General features: G+C 43.1%; 1 protein-coding gene across 10 annotated transcripts in view; it reads right to left on the minus strand.

Annotated features, from left to right (window-relative positions):
* The window catches only part of ptprsb (protein tyrosine phosphatase receptor type Sb), a 73,084-nt gene that overhangs the window by 46,003 nt on the left and 7,980 nt on the right, over window positions 1–19,101 (minus strand). For 6 of the 10 annotated variants that reach the window (XM_082513756.1, XM_082513752.1, XM_082513755.1 and 3 more), the window contains exons 2-4: window positions 13,422–13,635; window positions 9,880–10,028; window positions 8,405–8,546 (exon numbers count right to left, since the gene is read on the minus strand). In XM_082513756.1, coding sequence (XP_082369882.1) covers window positions 8,405–8,546; window positions 9,880–10,028; window positions 13,422–13,566 — 436 coding nt within the window. In that variant the 5' untranslated portion in view covers window positions 13,567–13,635. The remainder of the gene's footprint in view (window positions 1–8,404; window positions 8,547–9,879; window positions 10,029–13,421; window positions 13,636–19,101) is intronic. The other 4 variants (XM_082513749.1, XM_082513757.1, XM_082513753.1 and 1 more) reach the window with 1 other exon arrangement.

The following is a 19,101-nucleotide window of genomic DNA, read 5'->3' on the forward strand; positions in this document are numbered from 1 at the left end:
TGCATGCTGTTTTCACACATACCACCCTTCAACACTGTTGCTAACCAATCACATCAACCCATAGCAACAGGAGCACCAGCCTCCCCTAGCAAGACGCCTCACCATGTTGCAAAAATCTTTTCCTAAACAACCCAAGGTACAAGACAAAGAGCCTATGGTGCTAACCACGTCTCCAAATTCCTCAGAAATCCTTTAGTATGCCTGAAAAACACGATTCTACTGAAGCCCCACCGGCAACCACCACAGCACCCAAAGGATTTGCTGCCAAAGTCCCAAAGTCCCTGTGCCAGACACCATAGGACATCCTCTGAGGTCCATGACTTTGTAAGTGCGCATGCGCCATTAGCGTGCTGCCTGCTGTAACCCTAATTTCCTTCGGGATTAATAAAGTATTCTGATTCTGAATCTGTGTAAATCAAAGTACAGGGTTAGATTGGGGCGAAGTGCAGTATGTGTACTTATTTCATGAGGACAGTGAAGGCTCAGTTTTTCTAAAACAAATAACGGATGTATCAGCTTCTACTGCCATGCATTCAGTCCTTCCTTTCCCACACATGCAGTGATGTGAAAGCTCCCCCCTCATAGCAGAGCCACTATAGCCTTGGTGATCAAAGTTGTGTGTTCATTCCTACAGCTAGCTAGTCATTAGGTGATATAGCAGGCGGGCAGAAACACAGCTAGGATTTTTCTGTGTGTTTGACAGGCCATTTCTGGAAGAGTATAAACATACCGCCCAGTCAGCAGGAGTTACTTAAGTGCTTACACACACGCACACACACACACACAAATACACACACACAGGCTTTGCAGTACATTACTAACCTAGAATTACAGGTGTTTGGTGGCAGTGGCGATGAACTACGAGTTTTCAAAGGTGTGGTTCTGTGTTATGTGGTGCTAACGATTCCTGTCTAATAACTATTCAGAAAGCTGCTCAGAAACAGCAGCGGCAATTAGAAGCTGGGACCAGAGGAGGGGCAGGGCACTGGGGGTAATAAGGACTTGTTAGCAGTAATTGTTAAAATGTACCAACGATTAGAGAGGCCGATCTGGGATGTGTCTGAATGCGTCTGGATATGTCTTATTACGTTGTAGGAGCTGAGGACAAGTGTGTGTGTGTTTGTGTGTTGGCTGTGTGTACATATTTGCTTCTATGGCTATGTTCTCATTAGCATCTTCACAGATTTCTGCAAAGTGTCGAATAATGTTGAGCGGCACGATCGCACATATCCAGGAAAATAAGTGTGTGCACGCAAAAAAGCAGTTGCTTTCTATTTCGCACACACACATACACAAACACGTTCACATACACTTTCTCTGGTGAATGGGATTAAGAGTCTCAGTGACAACAGTCCAGATGGCCAGACACGTAATCAAGCATCCATCAGCCCTCCTGCTTCCTTTCCTCCTTACCCTTTAAACCACTCTCTCTTTCTCACACATGCACACAGACACCTCCTCCATACCTGGAACTATAATTATAAATCCACATTCCCGCAGCAGCGAAGCAACGAGATGGCAATTTCCTTGGCTAATAAATCAAACCCATCGGAACATCTTGATTGTCAGACAAAACAAAACCTGCTAAAGTTTGCTTTGCTTGAGCCCAGAATCACAGACATATCTGGAGCTGAACGCAGTCCAAGATGCAGACCGTGGCCACGTCAACTGTCTGTGTGTTTTTCCTCTCCTCCACTCCTCCTCCGGGCCCCCTGCTACCTAACCACATGACAGACATATACCATCTGTTCCCACACACTCTGTGATGGGGATGAGAGGCTGAGTTGAGATAGGATCTATCGCTCTCTTTCTCTCTTTCTACAGTCATCAGCGCTAGAGAGACCTCGTCAGATAGGAATGTCAAGCTGTTGCTGATGCTGCGCCTGAGAAGAGAAAGTGGAGAAATGCCACAAAAAAGCAAGAGAGGAATCAAAACTTGATGATCAAGATGTTTAGTGCAACAATTAGGCCTCGTGAAGACAGGAGAGACTGGAGTGGGCAGAGTGGACCACGCTAACACTTCTGAGACCCCCCCCCACCCCAACCCTTCAGCATCCCTGACAGATCAATACTAATGATCTACCTGAATGGAGGCTAGTGGTATGGCCACTGATGAAATAGACAGGAAGAGAAAGGAAAGAGAAGAGGGAGATCGATGGGCAGGTCAGAAGGTGAACTCCCAAAGGCGAGGAATATGCTAGGCCTACATTTGCTCCCCTCTACCCTCCCCGAATCCTACCCCTCTCTTGAGAGGGTTCAGATGGTCTTTTTATCACTCTGCCAGCTACCACAACATGGACTCCCTGGCTGTTAATTAGAGCACACCACAGCACTGGGCTCAAGGCATGTGCATATACAATGCATGCGTGTGTGTGTCTGTAGGGCGTGTGGCTCTATATTCCACTCAGGTCTTTATTAATGCTGCAAATACATGGTGTGGGTGGACCTTGGACTGAACACTTGGAGAGAATTAGAAGAAATGGAGAGAGTCGGACAGATAAACAGAGAGAGTGAATCTTTGCAAGCATCCAGAACCCAACGATGCTTTTCAGATAGCTAAGGATATTCAGCAGTGTAGAAAACAAACAAGGGTTAAGTTAGTCATTTTAACTTTAAAATTCTGCTCATTTCAAGCTTGAGTAGAATTGTTTTGCATCATTAACTGTTTAAAATAATCCGAGTTTATCTTCTACTGCAGCACCCAGTTCATCCAATTCATCCTCTGTATAAAATGAACATTTTTAACTCCATTCCCTTTAAAGCTAGCTCCCCATTTAAGTTAAATCCATACTGTCTGTGAAGGTTCTCAGTCATCCAGGTCATCGTAGTCAAAGGAGCTTGCAAAGAAAAGCGTCTGGACTTCTTTAAGTTACTTGAAGACGTTTCACCTCTCATCCGAGAAGCCATTTGACCTTAGAACTGAAGAAGCTTCTCGGATGAGAGGTGAAACGTCTTCAAGTAACTTAAAGAAGTCCAGACGCTTTTCTTTGCAAGCTCCTTTAAATCCATACTGATTTGTTGTCCTTTGTAAAAAGAACATCATACCAACAGTCAAACATAGTGGTGGTAGTGTGATGGTCTGGGGCTGCTTTGATGCTTCAGGGCGACACTGTGATTGATGGAACCATGAATTCTGCTCTCCACCAGAAAATCCTGGAGGAGTATGTGTGGGCAACAGTTTGTGTCTGGAAGCTCAAGTAGCAGGACAATGATCCGAAACACACCAGCAAGTCCACCTCTGAATAGCTCAAAAAAAGAAAAAGAAGCTTTGGAGACACCTAATCAAAACCTGGCCTTCAATCAGATTGAGATGTTTTGGCGTAACCTTTTTCACGCTCAGAAACCCTCCACTGTGGCTGCATTAAAATAATTCTGAGGAGTGGGCCAAATCTCCTCCACAGCGAAATGAAAGACTCGTTGCACAAATGCTTGATTGCAGTTCCTTGGGCTAAGGGTAGCACTATCAGGTATTAGGTTCAGAGACAATTAATTTTTTCCTTTTTTTTTTTTTTTACACAGGATTTGTGTTAGGGGTTAGGGGGTTTGGAAATGAAATGAAAAGATTTTCTCTTTACATTTTCTCAGGTTATCTTTGTGTAATATTACAATTTGACAAAGATGTTTGATGATCTAAAACCTCAAAAGGATGGCACAATCCTTATGATGTTATGATATATACAAAGCTGTGTTAGAAAAACAGCTTTAATTATCTAAAATATCCTGCTTGCCCTTACCTGGGCTCTCATATTTCTTAGATACAGACGGAAAGTGAGTGCCTGTTAAAGAATGGCCTTTTTAACCCTCATCTGTTGCTTTATTTGATTAACGTTTCATGATAGTTAATGTTTCATGGTTGTTTTAAACGTCTATGAATTATCTTATATTAAATCCTCGTGTTTAATACCCTAACACTAATGCCAAGATGGTAGCTGCATTAATGAGGTAAGTTAAAAAAATGTCCTAATTTCTTTAATTCATTCAGTTTGTTAACACTGACATTTTCATTTGTAATTGTAATTAATTTAACTTTTTTATATCATCACTCATAAATAAGAAAATTATCCGTCTATGGACCTGATCATCATCAATGTATAATATAATATAATATAATATAATATAATATAATATAATATAATATAATATAATATAATATAATATAATATAATATAATATAATAGTAATTAGAAGGCATCAGTTTGCAAGGTCTCTAATGCCTTTTCCACTGAACTGTAGAGCAACATAAGATAACAAAACCCTTCTTTAAAGGGCAAAATGTAGGAAACAGCTTTGTTAAAACCAAAGCCAGCTGTTTTAATAGACTGGCTCAATTAAAAGGACACAAACACAGCAGCAACAGCACTGCCCCGCAGATGCAGATAACCCATTCCACAGTACAGGACACTAAAGTACAGTTCACCAGAGAGGAGAATATGGAGCTACAGGTATTCAGCCAGGCTCCTGGATGAGTCAGCGACCGCTTGAAATAGATACTGCGGGCATGGCCTTGATCACACTTTCCTCTAAAATGAATCATTTATCAAGAGCAAACACTGCTGCACAAAAGTGCCGCTTATTTTTCATCTCCTGGTTAAATTGATAAGATAGCCTATGGAAAAATGTGGCATGTGTATACAAACACTCTGTGTGTCAACAGCGTTTGGGGGAACATTGGCAAGGGTCGAGCAGCATTGTTCCCCGGAGCTTTGTATTTGTGTGTATCAAGAGGTTGAGCGCGTACATTTTGGCCTGGTTATGTTTGCAGAAGGGCAATCAGGCCTAGTGCCCAAAACCAGTCAGTAGAGCCAACCAGTTCTGGGCAAATATGCAATTTGTGTGTCCGTGCATGCACACACGCATGCGGCAGTAGAACGGAAAGACACAAACACCCAAAGGGTCAAACACATAATGCATATGATGCAAACAAACAAACATGAATCCAGGTTTTCTTTCCCCGTGCCTCTTTGTATTTCCGTCTCACGCGCACAGAAACCCAAACAGATACTCTCTCTCTCTCCCACATTCACACACAAACACGCCCGCTTCCCCACGGAAAAAAATCATTATTTCTCCCAGTTAAGAAACAGGTTGCCTATTCATCTCTCAGTTCATTTCAGTGGGAAATGGCCATGTGCATGAATGAAGTCTGAATAAAAGCCGATCTCGGGGAGCCTGATTCAGGATTAATCTGCTCGCACTCAGCAGTCTTCAGAGGCTCTAATGCTTTGACTCCTATTGACTGCAGGAGGGCTGAAGGGGAGCACTTTAAATGCTAATAGACCTTTATGATAATAGATCACAATGCAATGCAAATGCAGACTTTGTAGACCAATCACATGAAAAACCCATGTGTCTTCACCATTGTGTGCCCTACTTTAGGGGGCCAGGACTAAACAGGATCCCACATGTAAGGCTGATTCCCGAACCACATATAAACATTCAAGAAGAATTTAAAAAATGAAAGAAGGACCAAATATAAACAGCAAAGACGAGGGGTTAAAAATGATGAAACAGCCAGTTCTCCACTCGAGGAGTGTAATCCTCCTGCAGGCTGAGTAGATACTCTTAGTTGTTTCCAGACCGAAATGCTGCTTGAGCCGCCGGCCTGCCAATGCAGCAGACGCCTAGGGGGAATCACTGATCTGACTCTGTTGTTCATATGAAGGGTGTTTGCCGTGGTGGCAGAACATCTCTCTTCCCTCTTCTCTCTCTCTCTCTCTCACCCTGTTTCTCCCCCATCCCCCGCCTGCCTTTCTCCTAAAATGGGACACTGGGAGGTGAGTATAATCAGGATTACTTTGCACAAAACCAGACATACACACGCACACAAATGTATGCACTCACGCACACACCCGTGCGCACGCTTACCAGCGCACACACATACAGCGCTGCGGTGATGAGAATCTCTCGCCCACAAGAGGCTTTCAAACATGCAGAGCTGCAGATATTCATGTCTCCTGAAGGGAGAGCAACACAACTGCAGTGTCCATAGAAAAGAGCAGCTGGGATGGAAAGGGGAAGGGGTGGAGCAGCGGAGGACATGTAGCAATGCAACGGGAGGAGTTAAAAACAGAGTCAGACAGACAGAATAGATGGCTAAGAAAATGAAAGCATGAATAAAACAGAAGAGAAGAAATTAGAAACGGATATTGCTGTAGGGCCAAAGTACGGCTCCTGGAGTTAAAGAAAGAAAGATATAAGGAGGAAAAAAGGTCATTTTACAGGTAATGTGTGAGGATGATAAAGATGATGATGATGTTGGTGAAAGCCCATAACCTACCACATCTCCACCCATTAGGCAGCCAACAGTGCAGCAGTAAATATCCTGTGGCCAACTGCAAGCCCCTCACTCTGTACGAAACTGCTATTAGTCTTAGTCCACCATTATACAGAACGATGAGATAAAGCACATCAGTGGATGAAAAAGACTTTTCAGTGGAAGTGGAAGGGTTTTGGCCAATAATGGAAAGCCTTTTTTCTACTTCAGTGGTGGACCTTTTCTACGATGGACTGGTTCTTTTTTAAAGACTGACCCAAGCACAATTTCTGCAGACATTTGTGCACTTAACAGCATTCTTGGATGGCATGATCTATTCTGCAGAATATCACTGAGCCTACAGTAGGCTGCATGGGTGCAAGACACTGGGAGTATCCTGTCATGTTTGAAGTAGGAGGAGGTGCCGTCACTGTGTAAAGTTGAAGTAAAACTGCGCAGTAACTTGCAGGTAATTTAAATCCCTCTCCTCGTGTTTATGTATATATAGAGCAAAGAAGCTTTAGATTTACTTTTGAATATAAATTTAAAAACACTTAGAAACATCTTGGCAACAAACTTTTATTTTATTTTATATCTTTACTTTAAAATTTTCTGAAAAGTTTGATTTAAAATACACAGGCATTAATCATCTAAAAATAAATTGTTCATCATGTTAAAATTTTAACCTCAGCTCACGCAAATCAAGGTTTTCAACAGGAATCACTAGCAACTGTGGGTTTAGTGTATTGTCCGAGGGTAATGGCCAGGGATTAAAACACCAACCCCGGGATTAGTGGACAACCTTGACAACCAGCCTACACCGTTGTTTGATGTGCAGCACTTTCCAGAATGACTTCATGCGCCCTGATACGTTAAAGGGACAGCTTACAAAAAATGGCTGATGTGCAACAAATTTCTAAGCAGCATAAAACTCTCAAAAAAAATAATATATACACAAAATTATTGCCTTTATTGCCAACTGAATGCCAGAGACGTGCCTGTGCATGATCATTCAGGCCAAATCTAACTATTACAGCTACAGTCAGCTCTGATTCTGATTGGTACTCTCGGTGAAATATTATCTTATTCATTGCTACCCTTCACTCTGCTCTCAAAGACTGAAGATTGTAATGTCACTGAAGGGATGGGGACATCACCGCACACAGAACGGGTTGAGAGAATAGGTTATGGCACCAGGAACACACTACCACCCACACACGAACACGACCACACACATACACACACACACTGGGAAGCTCGCCCTCGAGGTGTAGTTTATGTGGTAATGTGCTTTAGATTGGGGCTGTGTGTGCAGAGAGGATGGGCTGGGTAACAGATGGACAGGAGTCTATTCCCTGGGCTACCAGCCTTCTGCTTACCACACCGCCCTGCCAGCTCCACAATCCTCATCCATCTCCTTCACTCCTACACCCCCACCTCCCACCAAACCCCATCTCCTATGACATCCCATTCAATCTCTTTTGTTTCACAGCATCCTGCTGTGTTACGCAACTTACTGCCATCTTTTCATCTTCCATCATCTCCATTTGACCTCTTCCATCCCCCCTTTCCCTTTTTCCTCCTTATTTACTCCTAGCGAGCAAAGGTTCTTTGCCAAACCAGGGCGTAATCCCTTGATTTTCCTTCATGTATTAACAGCCTGAGCAGTCATGCCTCTGTTTCTTCTTTCATTTCTGCTGTGCTGGGTAGATGGTAGGTGCTCTCATGCCAAGCTATCAGCCACATGCTGCAATTTTAGTCCATAACATGTTGGAGCTCCACATTAGATAAGTTTTCCTTCAAGGGGCCAGTGTACATTCGATTAACACCCTTGCTCTGGACGGGAAGTGCAACGTTTAGAGCAAGCCCGTACAGTTTGCTAAAATGCCCCTTAGCTAGCATGCTAGCTGGCCCTCTCTGTGGCCAGATCACGCTCGCTGCACTCAGAGGGACTATAAAAAGAGCAGCTCCCTGCAGCCTCCTGTGCTGGCAGGGTGCGGCCCTGCTTCGCTGTTACATCTACGACTGACAGCTCAGTGAAGCAGGGATGCCGGTTGAAGGCGAGCGTGCAAAAGAAAGCACCTCTTGAGTAGACACAGTGTGTGTGCGTGTGTGTGTACAGTATATGTGAGGGTTTTTTGTTTGTCTTACCTCTGATAATGGACAGCTTTGCAGTGACAGACTTCTCATCTACGCTGTTACGTGCCACACACTCGTAGGTGTTCTCATCTCGGGGACCTCTAAGTGGTTGGATCCTCAGCACAGCACCTGCACCATCATCAAACTCTATGGTCTGGACAGCCACAGAACAAGACATATTAGTCACAGCAGAGGAGGCACATAAACCCTACTATTAGAGCAGCTGACTATAATGTTGCATGTCAGCACCTCGGCCCAGTGTGTGTTGTGTTAATATCACAACAATTACAGCTAAGCACTTCATCATGCCCCACCAGAAAAAAAGAAATACAAATAATAATAATAAATACAAATAATGATTTTGTTTGCTCTTCTCTACGGAAATGCTAGAGGTCAGGCACAGATACAAAACATTTACCTGTGCTCACACATTTACCTGGAGCGGGTAAAGAAGGAGGCAGTTTCTTGCACAAATACACTTCATCTGGGTTGATACTTACTGAGATGGGGGGGTTGAATGAGGTCCTCTGGTAGAAACTGAGTATTTCTAACCATTAGGTCACAGGATCAATACACAGTCAGGCCTCTACTGAGCCACAAGAATTTACTCTCTGGACTAGGCTGCTGTATAGCTCCATGACAGCAATATGTGAATTCAATAGGAAGTAAAGTCAGTAATACTTAAGGGTCCATTGATTAGTTTTATTTTAGGTTTGTAAAATGATCGGACGTTTAATGGAACCTTGTGATCTACTGTATATTGGAAACATGTATTTTTAAACAATTATTTTTCACTAATAGTTTAAATGTTGGGTCTCTTTATCTTCTTGATAATACTGATACCGCCTGTTTAACTTTGGAGCTGCAGCCAAGAGGTCAGTTAACTTAGATCAGCATTAAAGAAGGTGTGCGCTACACTTAGCTTCAGCATAGACAAGCTAGCTGGCTAATTGCATGCGTAGAGTACTGATTTAGCATGTAAAAACAATAATAATAAACCCTTTAATACGTTTGGCATATTATACTTATTGTACAGATTAAACAAACAATGAATTACCTTTATATTTTTATTTTCAGAGACTTAAAAAGAACGAATAGCTGCTTCACCCAGCTACCATTCTGTATGCTAAGCTAAGCTAATCAGCGCACTGGTGTAGCCTCTTATTTAATCAGACACATCAAAGATACCAGTCTGTGTATTTCAAAAATTTGTGAACATACCTTGATTCCAAAACATATTTTAGTATTTTATATTAAAATAAAAAAAAAAAATAACTGGAAAAAAAACTATTTCTCACATACATAACAAAGTTTTATCTTAACAGTTTTTCGCCTATCCACTCTCTGTATAAATTTATTTACAGTGTAACGTCAAGGTTGTAATTAATGTATACATTCAAATAATATGTATGTTTTTTAAATGGATTTGCATATTCATATCTGTCATGCAGTTACAGTAGGAGTTGAACATTGAGCACTGTGACAACCACCTCGATACGCTGGGAGTTGACCTTCTTGCCCTTCTTGTTCCAGTAGACAGAGGGCTTGGGATTGCCTGTGGCTTGGCACACAAATGATGCTACACCTCCTGATACTCCGATCTGGTCTGTGGGAGTCTTGGTGAACTTTGGGGGAGCTAAGAGAGAGAGAGAAAAGGAGGGAGAAAAGTGAGTGAGGGATGGGGGAAAATTAAAACAAGACACCAGAGGGCTACAAATGAACTCCACAACCAGCAACAACCGTCCCCGCTGACCACGCCCCATTTCACTGTCAGTGACTGGTCAGGCCGACTTGTGTTCTGATGGCTATGTGTTGTGCTTACTTCCTGGGTATCATCTAGAGGACAAACTGAAGGACTTCCTGTGGGCCATAAATAAAAGATGGGGCTGGGCTTCACAGGAACATCTCTTTCTCTCTCTCCGTCTCTCTGCTTTCTCGAGGGCAGGCTGCCATTGTATTTCATGCAGCACAGGCTGTCATGACACATGAGTGTTTCACAGGTAGGTGAAGTGTTGGCTGCAAATTCACAGCATATAATTGGTTTAAATGTATTAATATCAGAGGTGTCATTTTATGCCTGTGCATGCCAAAGAACTGCACAGAGATCCTGATGATGTTAGCAAACACAATGAACACAGCAGCACAGGCTTTTGTTAATTTTCAGAGTCGACTCAAGGAGACAATTTCATCTTGGAGGCCGAAAGCATCTTAGGTGGGACGTATGAGCGCTGCGGTCGCCCTCTAAGACGAAAACAGCAATTTCCAAGTGTGATATTGAGCCAGGCGTAGCGAACCTACACTTCTCACAGCGGCTGAGTCAGATCAGTCAAACAACCTCATGCATCCACCCTTTGCTATCTGTCTGTGGCCTGTTTCCATGGTGCCCAGCTTAACTCCTCCTCAGCTACAGAAACACCGCTATCCATCAGGGTGAAATCAGGATGACCCTTACCATGGCAACCTGGATGCCTCCTCCCCTACATCTGGGTGGGTGAGGTCTGCCTGTGTTGATTCACTTCTGCTCTGAAGACCACACAGGAGCAAAAAAAAAAGAAGCCATGCCTATCAAGAAATCACCAGCAGATTCTAAAGCCTTTTTGCACGTCTTCCCACTCCTACTCACTTCGTTGGTTAACAGCCATGCAGAACACTTCCCAGTGCCTTGACAGTAACTGGAATAACATTATGTCAAAAGACTGCTCCTGTCCCGACTGCCCCGTGTTGTCTCTTAAAGACCCACTCTGAATGTCAGAAATAAAGTGGTTTGCCATAATCCGCACAGGAAGAAGCAAAAAGCTGGTACAGTAGAGTCAATCAGAACAAATTTATGCCCACCATTTTGGGATTCAAGAGCAGGGTAGTTTTTTCTGAGGACTCTTAGAAAAGCACAGACTATTGAGCAGGCTGCTGGTTTTTTCTGACAACAATATAAGAACTATCAAAAAAAAAAAAAATCAAAAAAGACTAAATGCCATGGCTGAAACTGCTTTCTCCATCCTATAGGGTTATGAATGAATTTCATGTTCTTCTTAGGGATTGAGCATGGTTTTCGGTGGCTTTACTTTGAGTCCAAAACGTTTTCTATGTTCTTTTTAATGTACTTCAACACCAATCCGCGTGCAAAACCTACCCCACTGGCAGTGTTACCACTTAAGCCTCTTCTGAAAGCCAGAGAAAAGCCCTACAAGCTACTGGCTCTGGATGGATGTGGACTGAACAGCAACTAGTTATGAGAGGAAGATTCCAGAAAGCTGCCCCGAAAAAAGAGGCACTAATGAGAAACCGTGGCTCTTTAATACCAAGTCCCACTCTGTTTCCACGGAACAGGATGGTCTACCACTGAAATACCTATTGTCTGTTTTTAAGGGAGCACCTTTGTAACCGGTAATCATTTGACTGAAAGACTGACTGCTGCTGAGCTGAGATACAGCTGGCACCTGCAGGCGTAGTGCCATGAGTTCGGAGCTTGTTTCAAGTAACGCTGTGGGCTAAAGAGGAATAAGTTTGGGTTGGAAATTTTCTTTTGGGGGAATTAGAGTAACCTCTTGTGAAATGTACAGCTCTAAAAGACGCTACTTATGGCAAAGGTATTAGTGCAACCAGCTGTGGTCTGACAAGCCCTTAAGCCACTTTAATAATGCATCTCTTCCTGATTGTGTGTTTTTTGTTGTCAACTTTGTTTGCATTTCCTGGCTAAATGCGTGACAAAAATGAAAGGAAATTTAAAAATAAAACCTCCTGTGATACAAAGATGATGACTGCAGAGTACGATGTGTTGCTGGGCACATAAGAGACGAAAATAAAAGGAACACTGTCTCGGAAGAGGATCGCTGTCAGGGAAACGCTAACCATGTTTTGCATAAAATTCGACAAAGTGATGGTGAAGCATAATATCTGAAATTAATTTTCAATAATTTGGAAAAGAGCTGAGTTGAACCAGTAAATACTCAGAGGCACTGAGGGCCTACTAGCAAATCTCTCGTTTTTAGAAGTACTTATTGTCCATTATATGGTGTAATCTGTTTACCTAGGCTAATTTGGTCATTGTTCTGCTATACATATTGTTAATGGAAGAATTCCAGTTATGATTTTATCTCCTTCGTTACTCAGAAAGCTAGAGAGATTTGGATCTACAGGGAAAGAAAGATTATTTTCCCCTCCACAATACTATCTGCTCTGCTGAGCAACACTGTAGGTGGTCAAAAAGCAGCAATATTCAGTCCCACAACATTTCAGCTGAAAGTTGGCTGGTGTGTAATTTTTTTTCTCTTCACTGAATATAAAAAGATTTCAGATATGATGTCAGTCTTATAAAAGAACCGTGGACGCAAATTGGTTACGCAAATGGGAGATGAAAAAAAAAATGCACGAGGCAACTGCCGTATCTAATGGTGAGAGGTGCCATCTCTGTCTTTAACCTATCTTACCTTCTTATCCAAGAAAATCTAAATATATCAGTTTAGTAACATTTTCAGAGCTCTGACAGCTGTGTGTGTGTGTGCATTTGTGTATCTTATGTGTGTGGCCAACTGAGGCAGGAAATTTGTGGAAATGTTGTAATCAAGGAGATGATGAGGAACATGCTGATGGAACCTCCTGGCTTATCACAACACATTAACAACGCTACAGCCCTAAGATGATGTGCTGACGGGCCTGGATCCACTCCTCTCATACACACACACACACACACACACACACACACACACACACACACACACACACATATACAACACACACCGCACACATAGACTCACATACACACACACACACAGAATCAAAGACGCACACACACACACAGCCACATATATATACACGTCTGTGCCTCGCATTCATTGCTGACAATATACCAGCTGCCATTCAACTGAGAAAAAGACAAAAAGACAAAAAAAGACTACCAACACATAAATAGACACAGACAGACAGACAGACAGACAGACAGACAGACAGACAGACAGACAGACAGACAGATAGACAGATAGACAGATAGATAGACAGATAGACAGATAGACAGATAGATAGATAGATGTACCTAGTGCTTCACCCACGCTGCTCAAAGGTCTGGTTAGCAGGATAATCAAAGGCAACAGCAGACACAGGGGAGATAGGCTAATCCACAGCCCCAGGATTGGCCTTCTGGCCTGGGCCAGGACTCCACCAGTCTTGGGCCGAGGCATGGCACCACCGTGGATTGGTTAGAGATGACGGAGATTTGAGTAGGGCTTCACTCAACAGGGATAGGCACTCTGCAGACACAAGAGAAAAAAAAAAGAAGGAAGGTCAGGCATATTTCCGTCACCTCTGATTCATCATTCTGCTTTTAGAGCAGCATCTGAAATGTCAACGCACCATGAAGGAAGAGGGAAAACATACAATACTTTATACTAATGTAGAAAAAATAATAAAAACACGAAGAAAATTAAAGACATATTCATGCTAATGCAGGATTAGGTCTTTTGATTTAGTCAGAGCACTTCTGACTTGGGATTAACAGCTCAAGCAGGCCAGCTCTGGCTGAAGTAATACCAGAACAATAGAGCCACTGCTCAATAACTATGACAAGAAACAGACCGAAATAGTTTCCAGCATACTGCTTCTGTATTAATAAGTCTTCTTTTCTAGTGAGCCGTGAAATGAGCTGCAATGATACAGTTTTAAGTTCTTTTTTTTTCTAAGACGTCCTAATAATTTCATTTTGCTCTGGCCTAATTCCTTCTTAGCGTTCAGTATTTTAGTTTTCTGGTGCCACATAAAAGTGTTAATGGAATAATACATCCAGAGTGTACCACCGTAATGGAAAACACTCAAACAAAGAAGAGTGGGGGGGGGGGGGGGGGGGTCAGTAGGAATGCGGCAAAATTCAATAACGGCAAACGTATCAGAAGCTGCTGCTTTAATAGATGTACCCCCTTCTTGTTAATCCCTAGCCTTGGGGGGGGATCTCCATCAGCATTTCTTTTTTTTCTTTTTTTCACTCTCTTTCTTCACACAAACACAAGCGCACATGGGCACACAAATCTGTAAGACTGAACATAATTCAGCTCTGTCTGCTTACAGAGATTTAGACAAGCTGTGCAGAAGCTCCCCGTCTGGGAGTCAATAACTCCTCAGTCCTATCGAGCTCTTCCGACCCCCACCCCTCTCACCCGATGTGTCAGAACGCAGGTGGGGAGGCCAAATGAGAAAGGAGCCTTTGTTAACCTGTCATAAATCACGCACATACATGTTCTCCTTTCAAGCAGCAGTACGGGATAACATATACGCTCCCAGGGAGACATAATAAGCATTAACAGGTGACAGGGCAGGCTGTGATTGGCACATAAATATGCGCAAACACCCATAAGCACACTTTCACCCTGACATCCGCCGATACGCTGCCAGAAATGGAGGAGCAGCGATCAGGCCGACACTTAGTCGCCTTTCCTAAGCGAAAGCGGCATTTCTGGTGAGTTACATATTCAAAGTCTCCTCCAACCACTTATTGAGCTAATGACCTGCTCATAAACATTACTGTCTGCCAGTTCCTACACTAAAAATAGCTCGACTGAAAACATGGCCGTCTATCTGATAGAGACTCTTCTCGCCGCTCTGCCCTCGCCTTATCTAACGCCGTGTAATAGCCGCTGAATAGAAAAGCTTTCAGCGTCCCCTTTTCAATTGAACAATGTGATAAGAAAAATCAGATCAGAGCTCATTCGAGCACCATTGGTAGCATGTTAAGTAAATTCCCCTCTTACGGAAACTCAATTTGCCAGCGTTAATCTAACCAGGGTTACCGTTCTGCGTAGAGCCACATGGCCACTGAAACATTAGGCACTCCTTGCATGATGCAGCGTCTGCTACCACTGTCCTGTGTGCTGGATTTGCTGTGGCACTAATATCTCTCTGTGACCTCAGTCCAACCCTTTCTATCATTTCGTTTATCCCCTCCTCCCTGTTGTCTTTTCACCTACTGACAAAAACCCCTCTCTACCTCTACCTTCACTATAGACGCACAGCCTCTAATCCTTAATCTTACTCTCGTCACACTCCTGCATTAGTCTCAGTATTCCAGAAATCTCCTCTTCTCCCATTTCCTTTCATCCGCTTCCGCCCCTCTCCTCCCCGTTTTTCTCTTTTCCTTCCTCGATGCCATCTTCTCTGTGATACCCGATCATTCATCTCCTTTACTCGTTTTTGTTTTTTTTATACGCACTCTAACCCCTGCTTGTATACAAATCCTCTTCCTCCGCCCCAGCTGCCCTGCACCGGCTGCTCCAGCTGTTGTTGGTCCATTGACACAGTTCAAACAAAAGAGCTTAGAGCATCCTACAGCTGTGAAAGTTGAGGGAAGAAGCCAAAACAGATACACAGAAGCCCCAGCAGGAGCAGACCCAGCAGACCAGGCCCATCTAAGCATATCTGAGCTCGTGCTTATGGTAACTAACAATCGTCTTCACCTCTCAGCATACAAACAGTCAACAACCAGGCACGTTGCTCATTGCCGAAGCAGAATTAAAAGGTGCGAGCACAAAAATTCTCATGACTCAGGCCAATAACCCCTCAGAGATACTGCAACTCCCCCCACCCCGATCATCCGAGCTCAGCATCCGGAAAGAGAGAGGACAGCAGGGGTTGTGCTTATTACCTTTTCAGTGACAACACAGATGGTCAGCCAGACAGATAGATTGATGGGGATGCGTGTGCTATTTATTGCGGGGAAGCCGATAATGACACCAAAGCTCAGGTGGTGAAACGTACACCGGTTATTGTGCCCCATCAGGCTGATGAAATAACATTGTTTAGGTGGCATCCAACCTGGCCCTGCTCCGCTGGGGCCCCTCGGAAAGATGACATGTTTTGTTTTCCTCACCTTCCTTCCCTCCACCCTCCTCACTCCCTCCCTTCCCACCGTACCCGCGATGCCTTGCACCACAAGTGGGTTGAGATGGTCTCCCAAGGCCCGTCTCCATGACAACGAGCCACGAGCACTCATGGAAGGACCAGATCTGTTTCCTGCTGCACCACGTTAGCTGTGAGTGAGCACACCTGATAAGGAGGCTCGTGTTGATTCCTTTTACCTTTAATTTGGATCCAGTTCTGGGAGTAAGCATCAAAGGAGTCTTGTAGAGGAGGAATCAGTCCAACTATACATATGTATATACGTAGTCTGGCATTTATAATTACAGGGAACACAACTGAAATAAACAGAAATAAACACATGGCTGTGCACCACTGAGTTATTTTTGGATTTTAATGAGAATGCATGCACTGCAGTTAGCCTTCTCTCACATTTTTATCAGTGATTCTGAAATCATGTACACAAATATGGGCACTTAAACTTTTTCGGCACAAATATAACCATGTCTTGAATTATGCACGTTTTAGTGCCAGCTTGGAGTGGAGGCATTTGGAGTAGAAATCCTGTATCACTAACATACATGGCCAGACTAGAAGCGATATTACTTCATGTTTCTACGACCCTGGACCCTGTAGGCAAACGACACTCGCAAATGCTTGCACACCCACAGGGCCGTGCGCACACAACACGAACGCACACACATAAACATGGCAGATGGCAAAGCATCATGGGGGAGATTGGCACTCGCTCGCTCACACTTCCCTTCACTTTCTCTCTTAAACACACAGCCCACAGACACACACACGTTTATGAACACACACACATGCTCACACGCTGAGGATCAGAAGCACAGGATGAAGTACGGCTTACTGCAGGCATGAGCTACACCGCCCTGGTTACATTTTTAGCAGTGGAAATAAAATATCTGAGGCTCCTCTCTAACAAGAAAAAAAACAGCTGTCACTCAAACACGGAGATGCCCCCCACCCCCTACCCCTCCCTGGAATTTAAATGCATATGTAGACCTGCGTACTCCAACTAAACCTCCATCGGTCTTGCTTAATGCTGCAGGATGCTGAAGCAGGGGCTGCCTCATACAACGCGCATCCAAACAGCGTTATCAGGGGACATTTTGACAAACACCAATAAAATTCCCAACCCGCAGCTACCATTTTCATCACGGGTCTGAGCCTATAAACAAGGCTGCTGCTGGAGTTTCAAATCACACCTCTGAGAGCAAACATGACTCACAGAAATAGCCTAAGAAACATGTAGGCATGGAAGGAAAACCCATATATGTCGCGTGCGCTGCCTTCTTTTCTAATCGTCACGTAGCACATAACCGAGGGGAAATGCGGATCATCAATTCATTGATGAGATTGTGACTTTTCTGTCATCCATTCATTTAAGCCTTATCCCAATTACTGTTATTCTCTATCTTCACTAAGTGACTATTTTGCTTTAAATCATGTCACACTGAGCTGAGTAATTAGGGGGCTTGATGGTTGGTCAGGGGAAAAAAGGCAATTTAAAGGCACCACTCTGGTCTCAGTTAAATTGTGACTTGCATTTTTCTTCGACTTAGTTAATAATTACTAAAGTGAACTATGAATGAAAGCACTAATTGCACACAAAATGATTACTTGTCCAAGAGAGAATAACAGCTTTGCTCATAAAGAAAATAAGATTGGAGGATTAGAGTGGTAGTACTTAGTAGTGGTAGTACCGCAGTACGGTTTACACATTTGCTTAGCAAGTGAAAGCTCCCAGGTTCAATCCTAGGAGAAAACACAAACCTGTTTGGGTTACGTCAGGAAGGGCATCTGGTATTTAAAAAAAAACATCTGCCAAATTAAGCACGGAGCGCTACCTGCTGTGGCGAGCCCGTGTGAAAAAGGGAGCAGCTCAAAGTATCTTGTTGTAAAATTATAAATAACTATCCTTAACTCTGCCAGATCTGACTTACAACATCTCAACAATTTTAAAAAGTACATTTAAAAACAAATCACTAGAAATTATCTGTCGTCTTTTTTTATTTGAAAATTCTGCATTTTCATTTTCCTATTTGGATTAGTAGACGGAGAACAGCATACATTATTAATACATGTGTCTTTGTTCATCAGTTCTTCTGTTTGTTTAATTTGTTTCTGGGTCATACTGTGTGACAGGTGAGTGCTGACTTTAATTCCTCATTTGTTTCGACACCTTGATGTAGCTGACGGTTTGCTTTACTTGAATGTTTTAGAGAGATTTCTGTTTGCACAGTTTTGATGTGAACATACACAGGTATTCAGGGGTGGGTTTGGTGTGGGTGCTACTGTGGGTGCTTTCAAATCTTTCTGTCTCCAGCAGGAAGTTTCCTTTTATACCTTATTATAAGCTCTTCAGAAAGAAAAAGCAGCATGGCTTTCTCATTATGATGAAATAAGCTTTTACAGATTAAATACACTTTCTCGGGATGATAACAAAACAAAATTCAAAACTGAATCTACCCACATACTCTCTCAGGCTTTCTCTGGTGGGGAGCGTGAATTTAGCTTTAGGTCACAGTTTAATTAACTGATCACCCACAGCTAAAAAGAGAAGAGCTTTCCTGGACTCTACGCTTTGACTTTCCTCATTTTAGCCAGATTTGCAGCAACGTCCTGGGTGTCTGACCCCTCTTTCTAATCCCAGAATTAAGAGAAGATGCCAGTACAGCCTTTCTCTCTGCACATCAGCACATCAATAAAATTATAGAGCAGCACGAGCATCATGTGACTATTTAAGCATTAAAATCGCTGTTCCCCATTATAAAGAAAAATCTGGACGCGCTTCAGTTTTTCCCCATCAAAACTACGTTTCCGAGCCAAGACGACACACTGATTCGTGA

The sequence above is a fragment of the Aulonocara stuartgranti genome (assembly GCF_965226115.1).
Source record: "Aulonocara stuartgranti genome assembly, chromosome: 18".
NCBI classification, from domain to species: Eukaryota; Metazoa; Chordata; class Actinopteri; order Cichliformes; family Cichlidae; genus Aulonocara; species Aulonocara stuartgranti.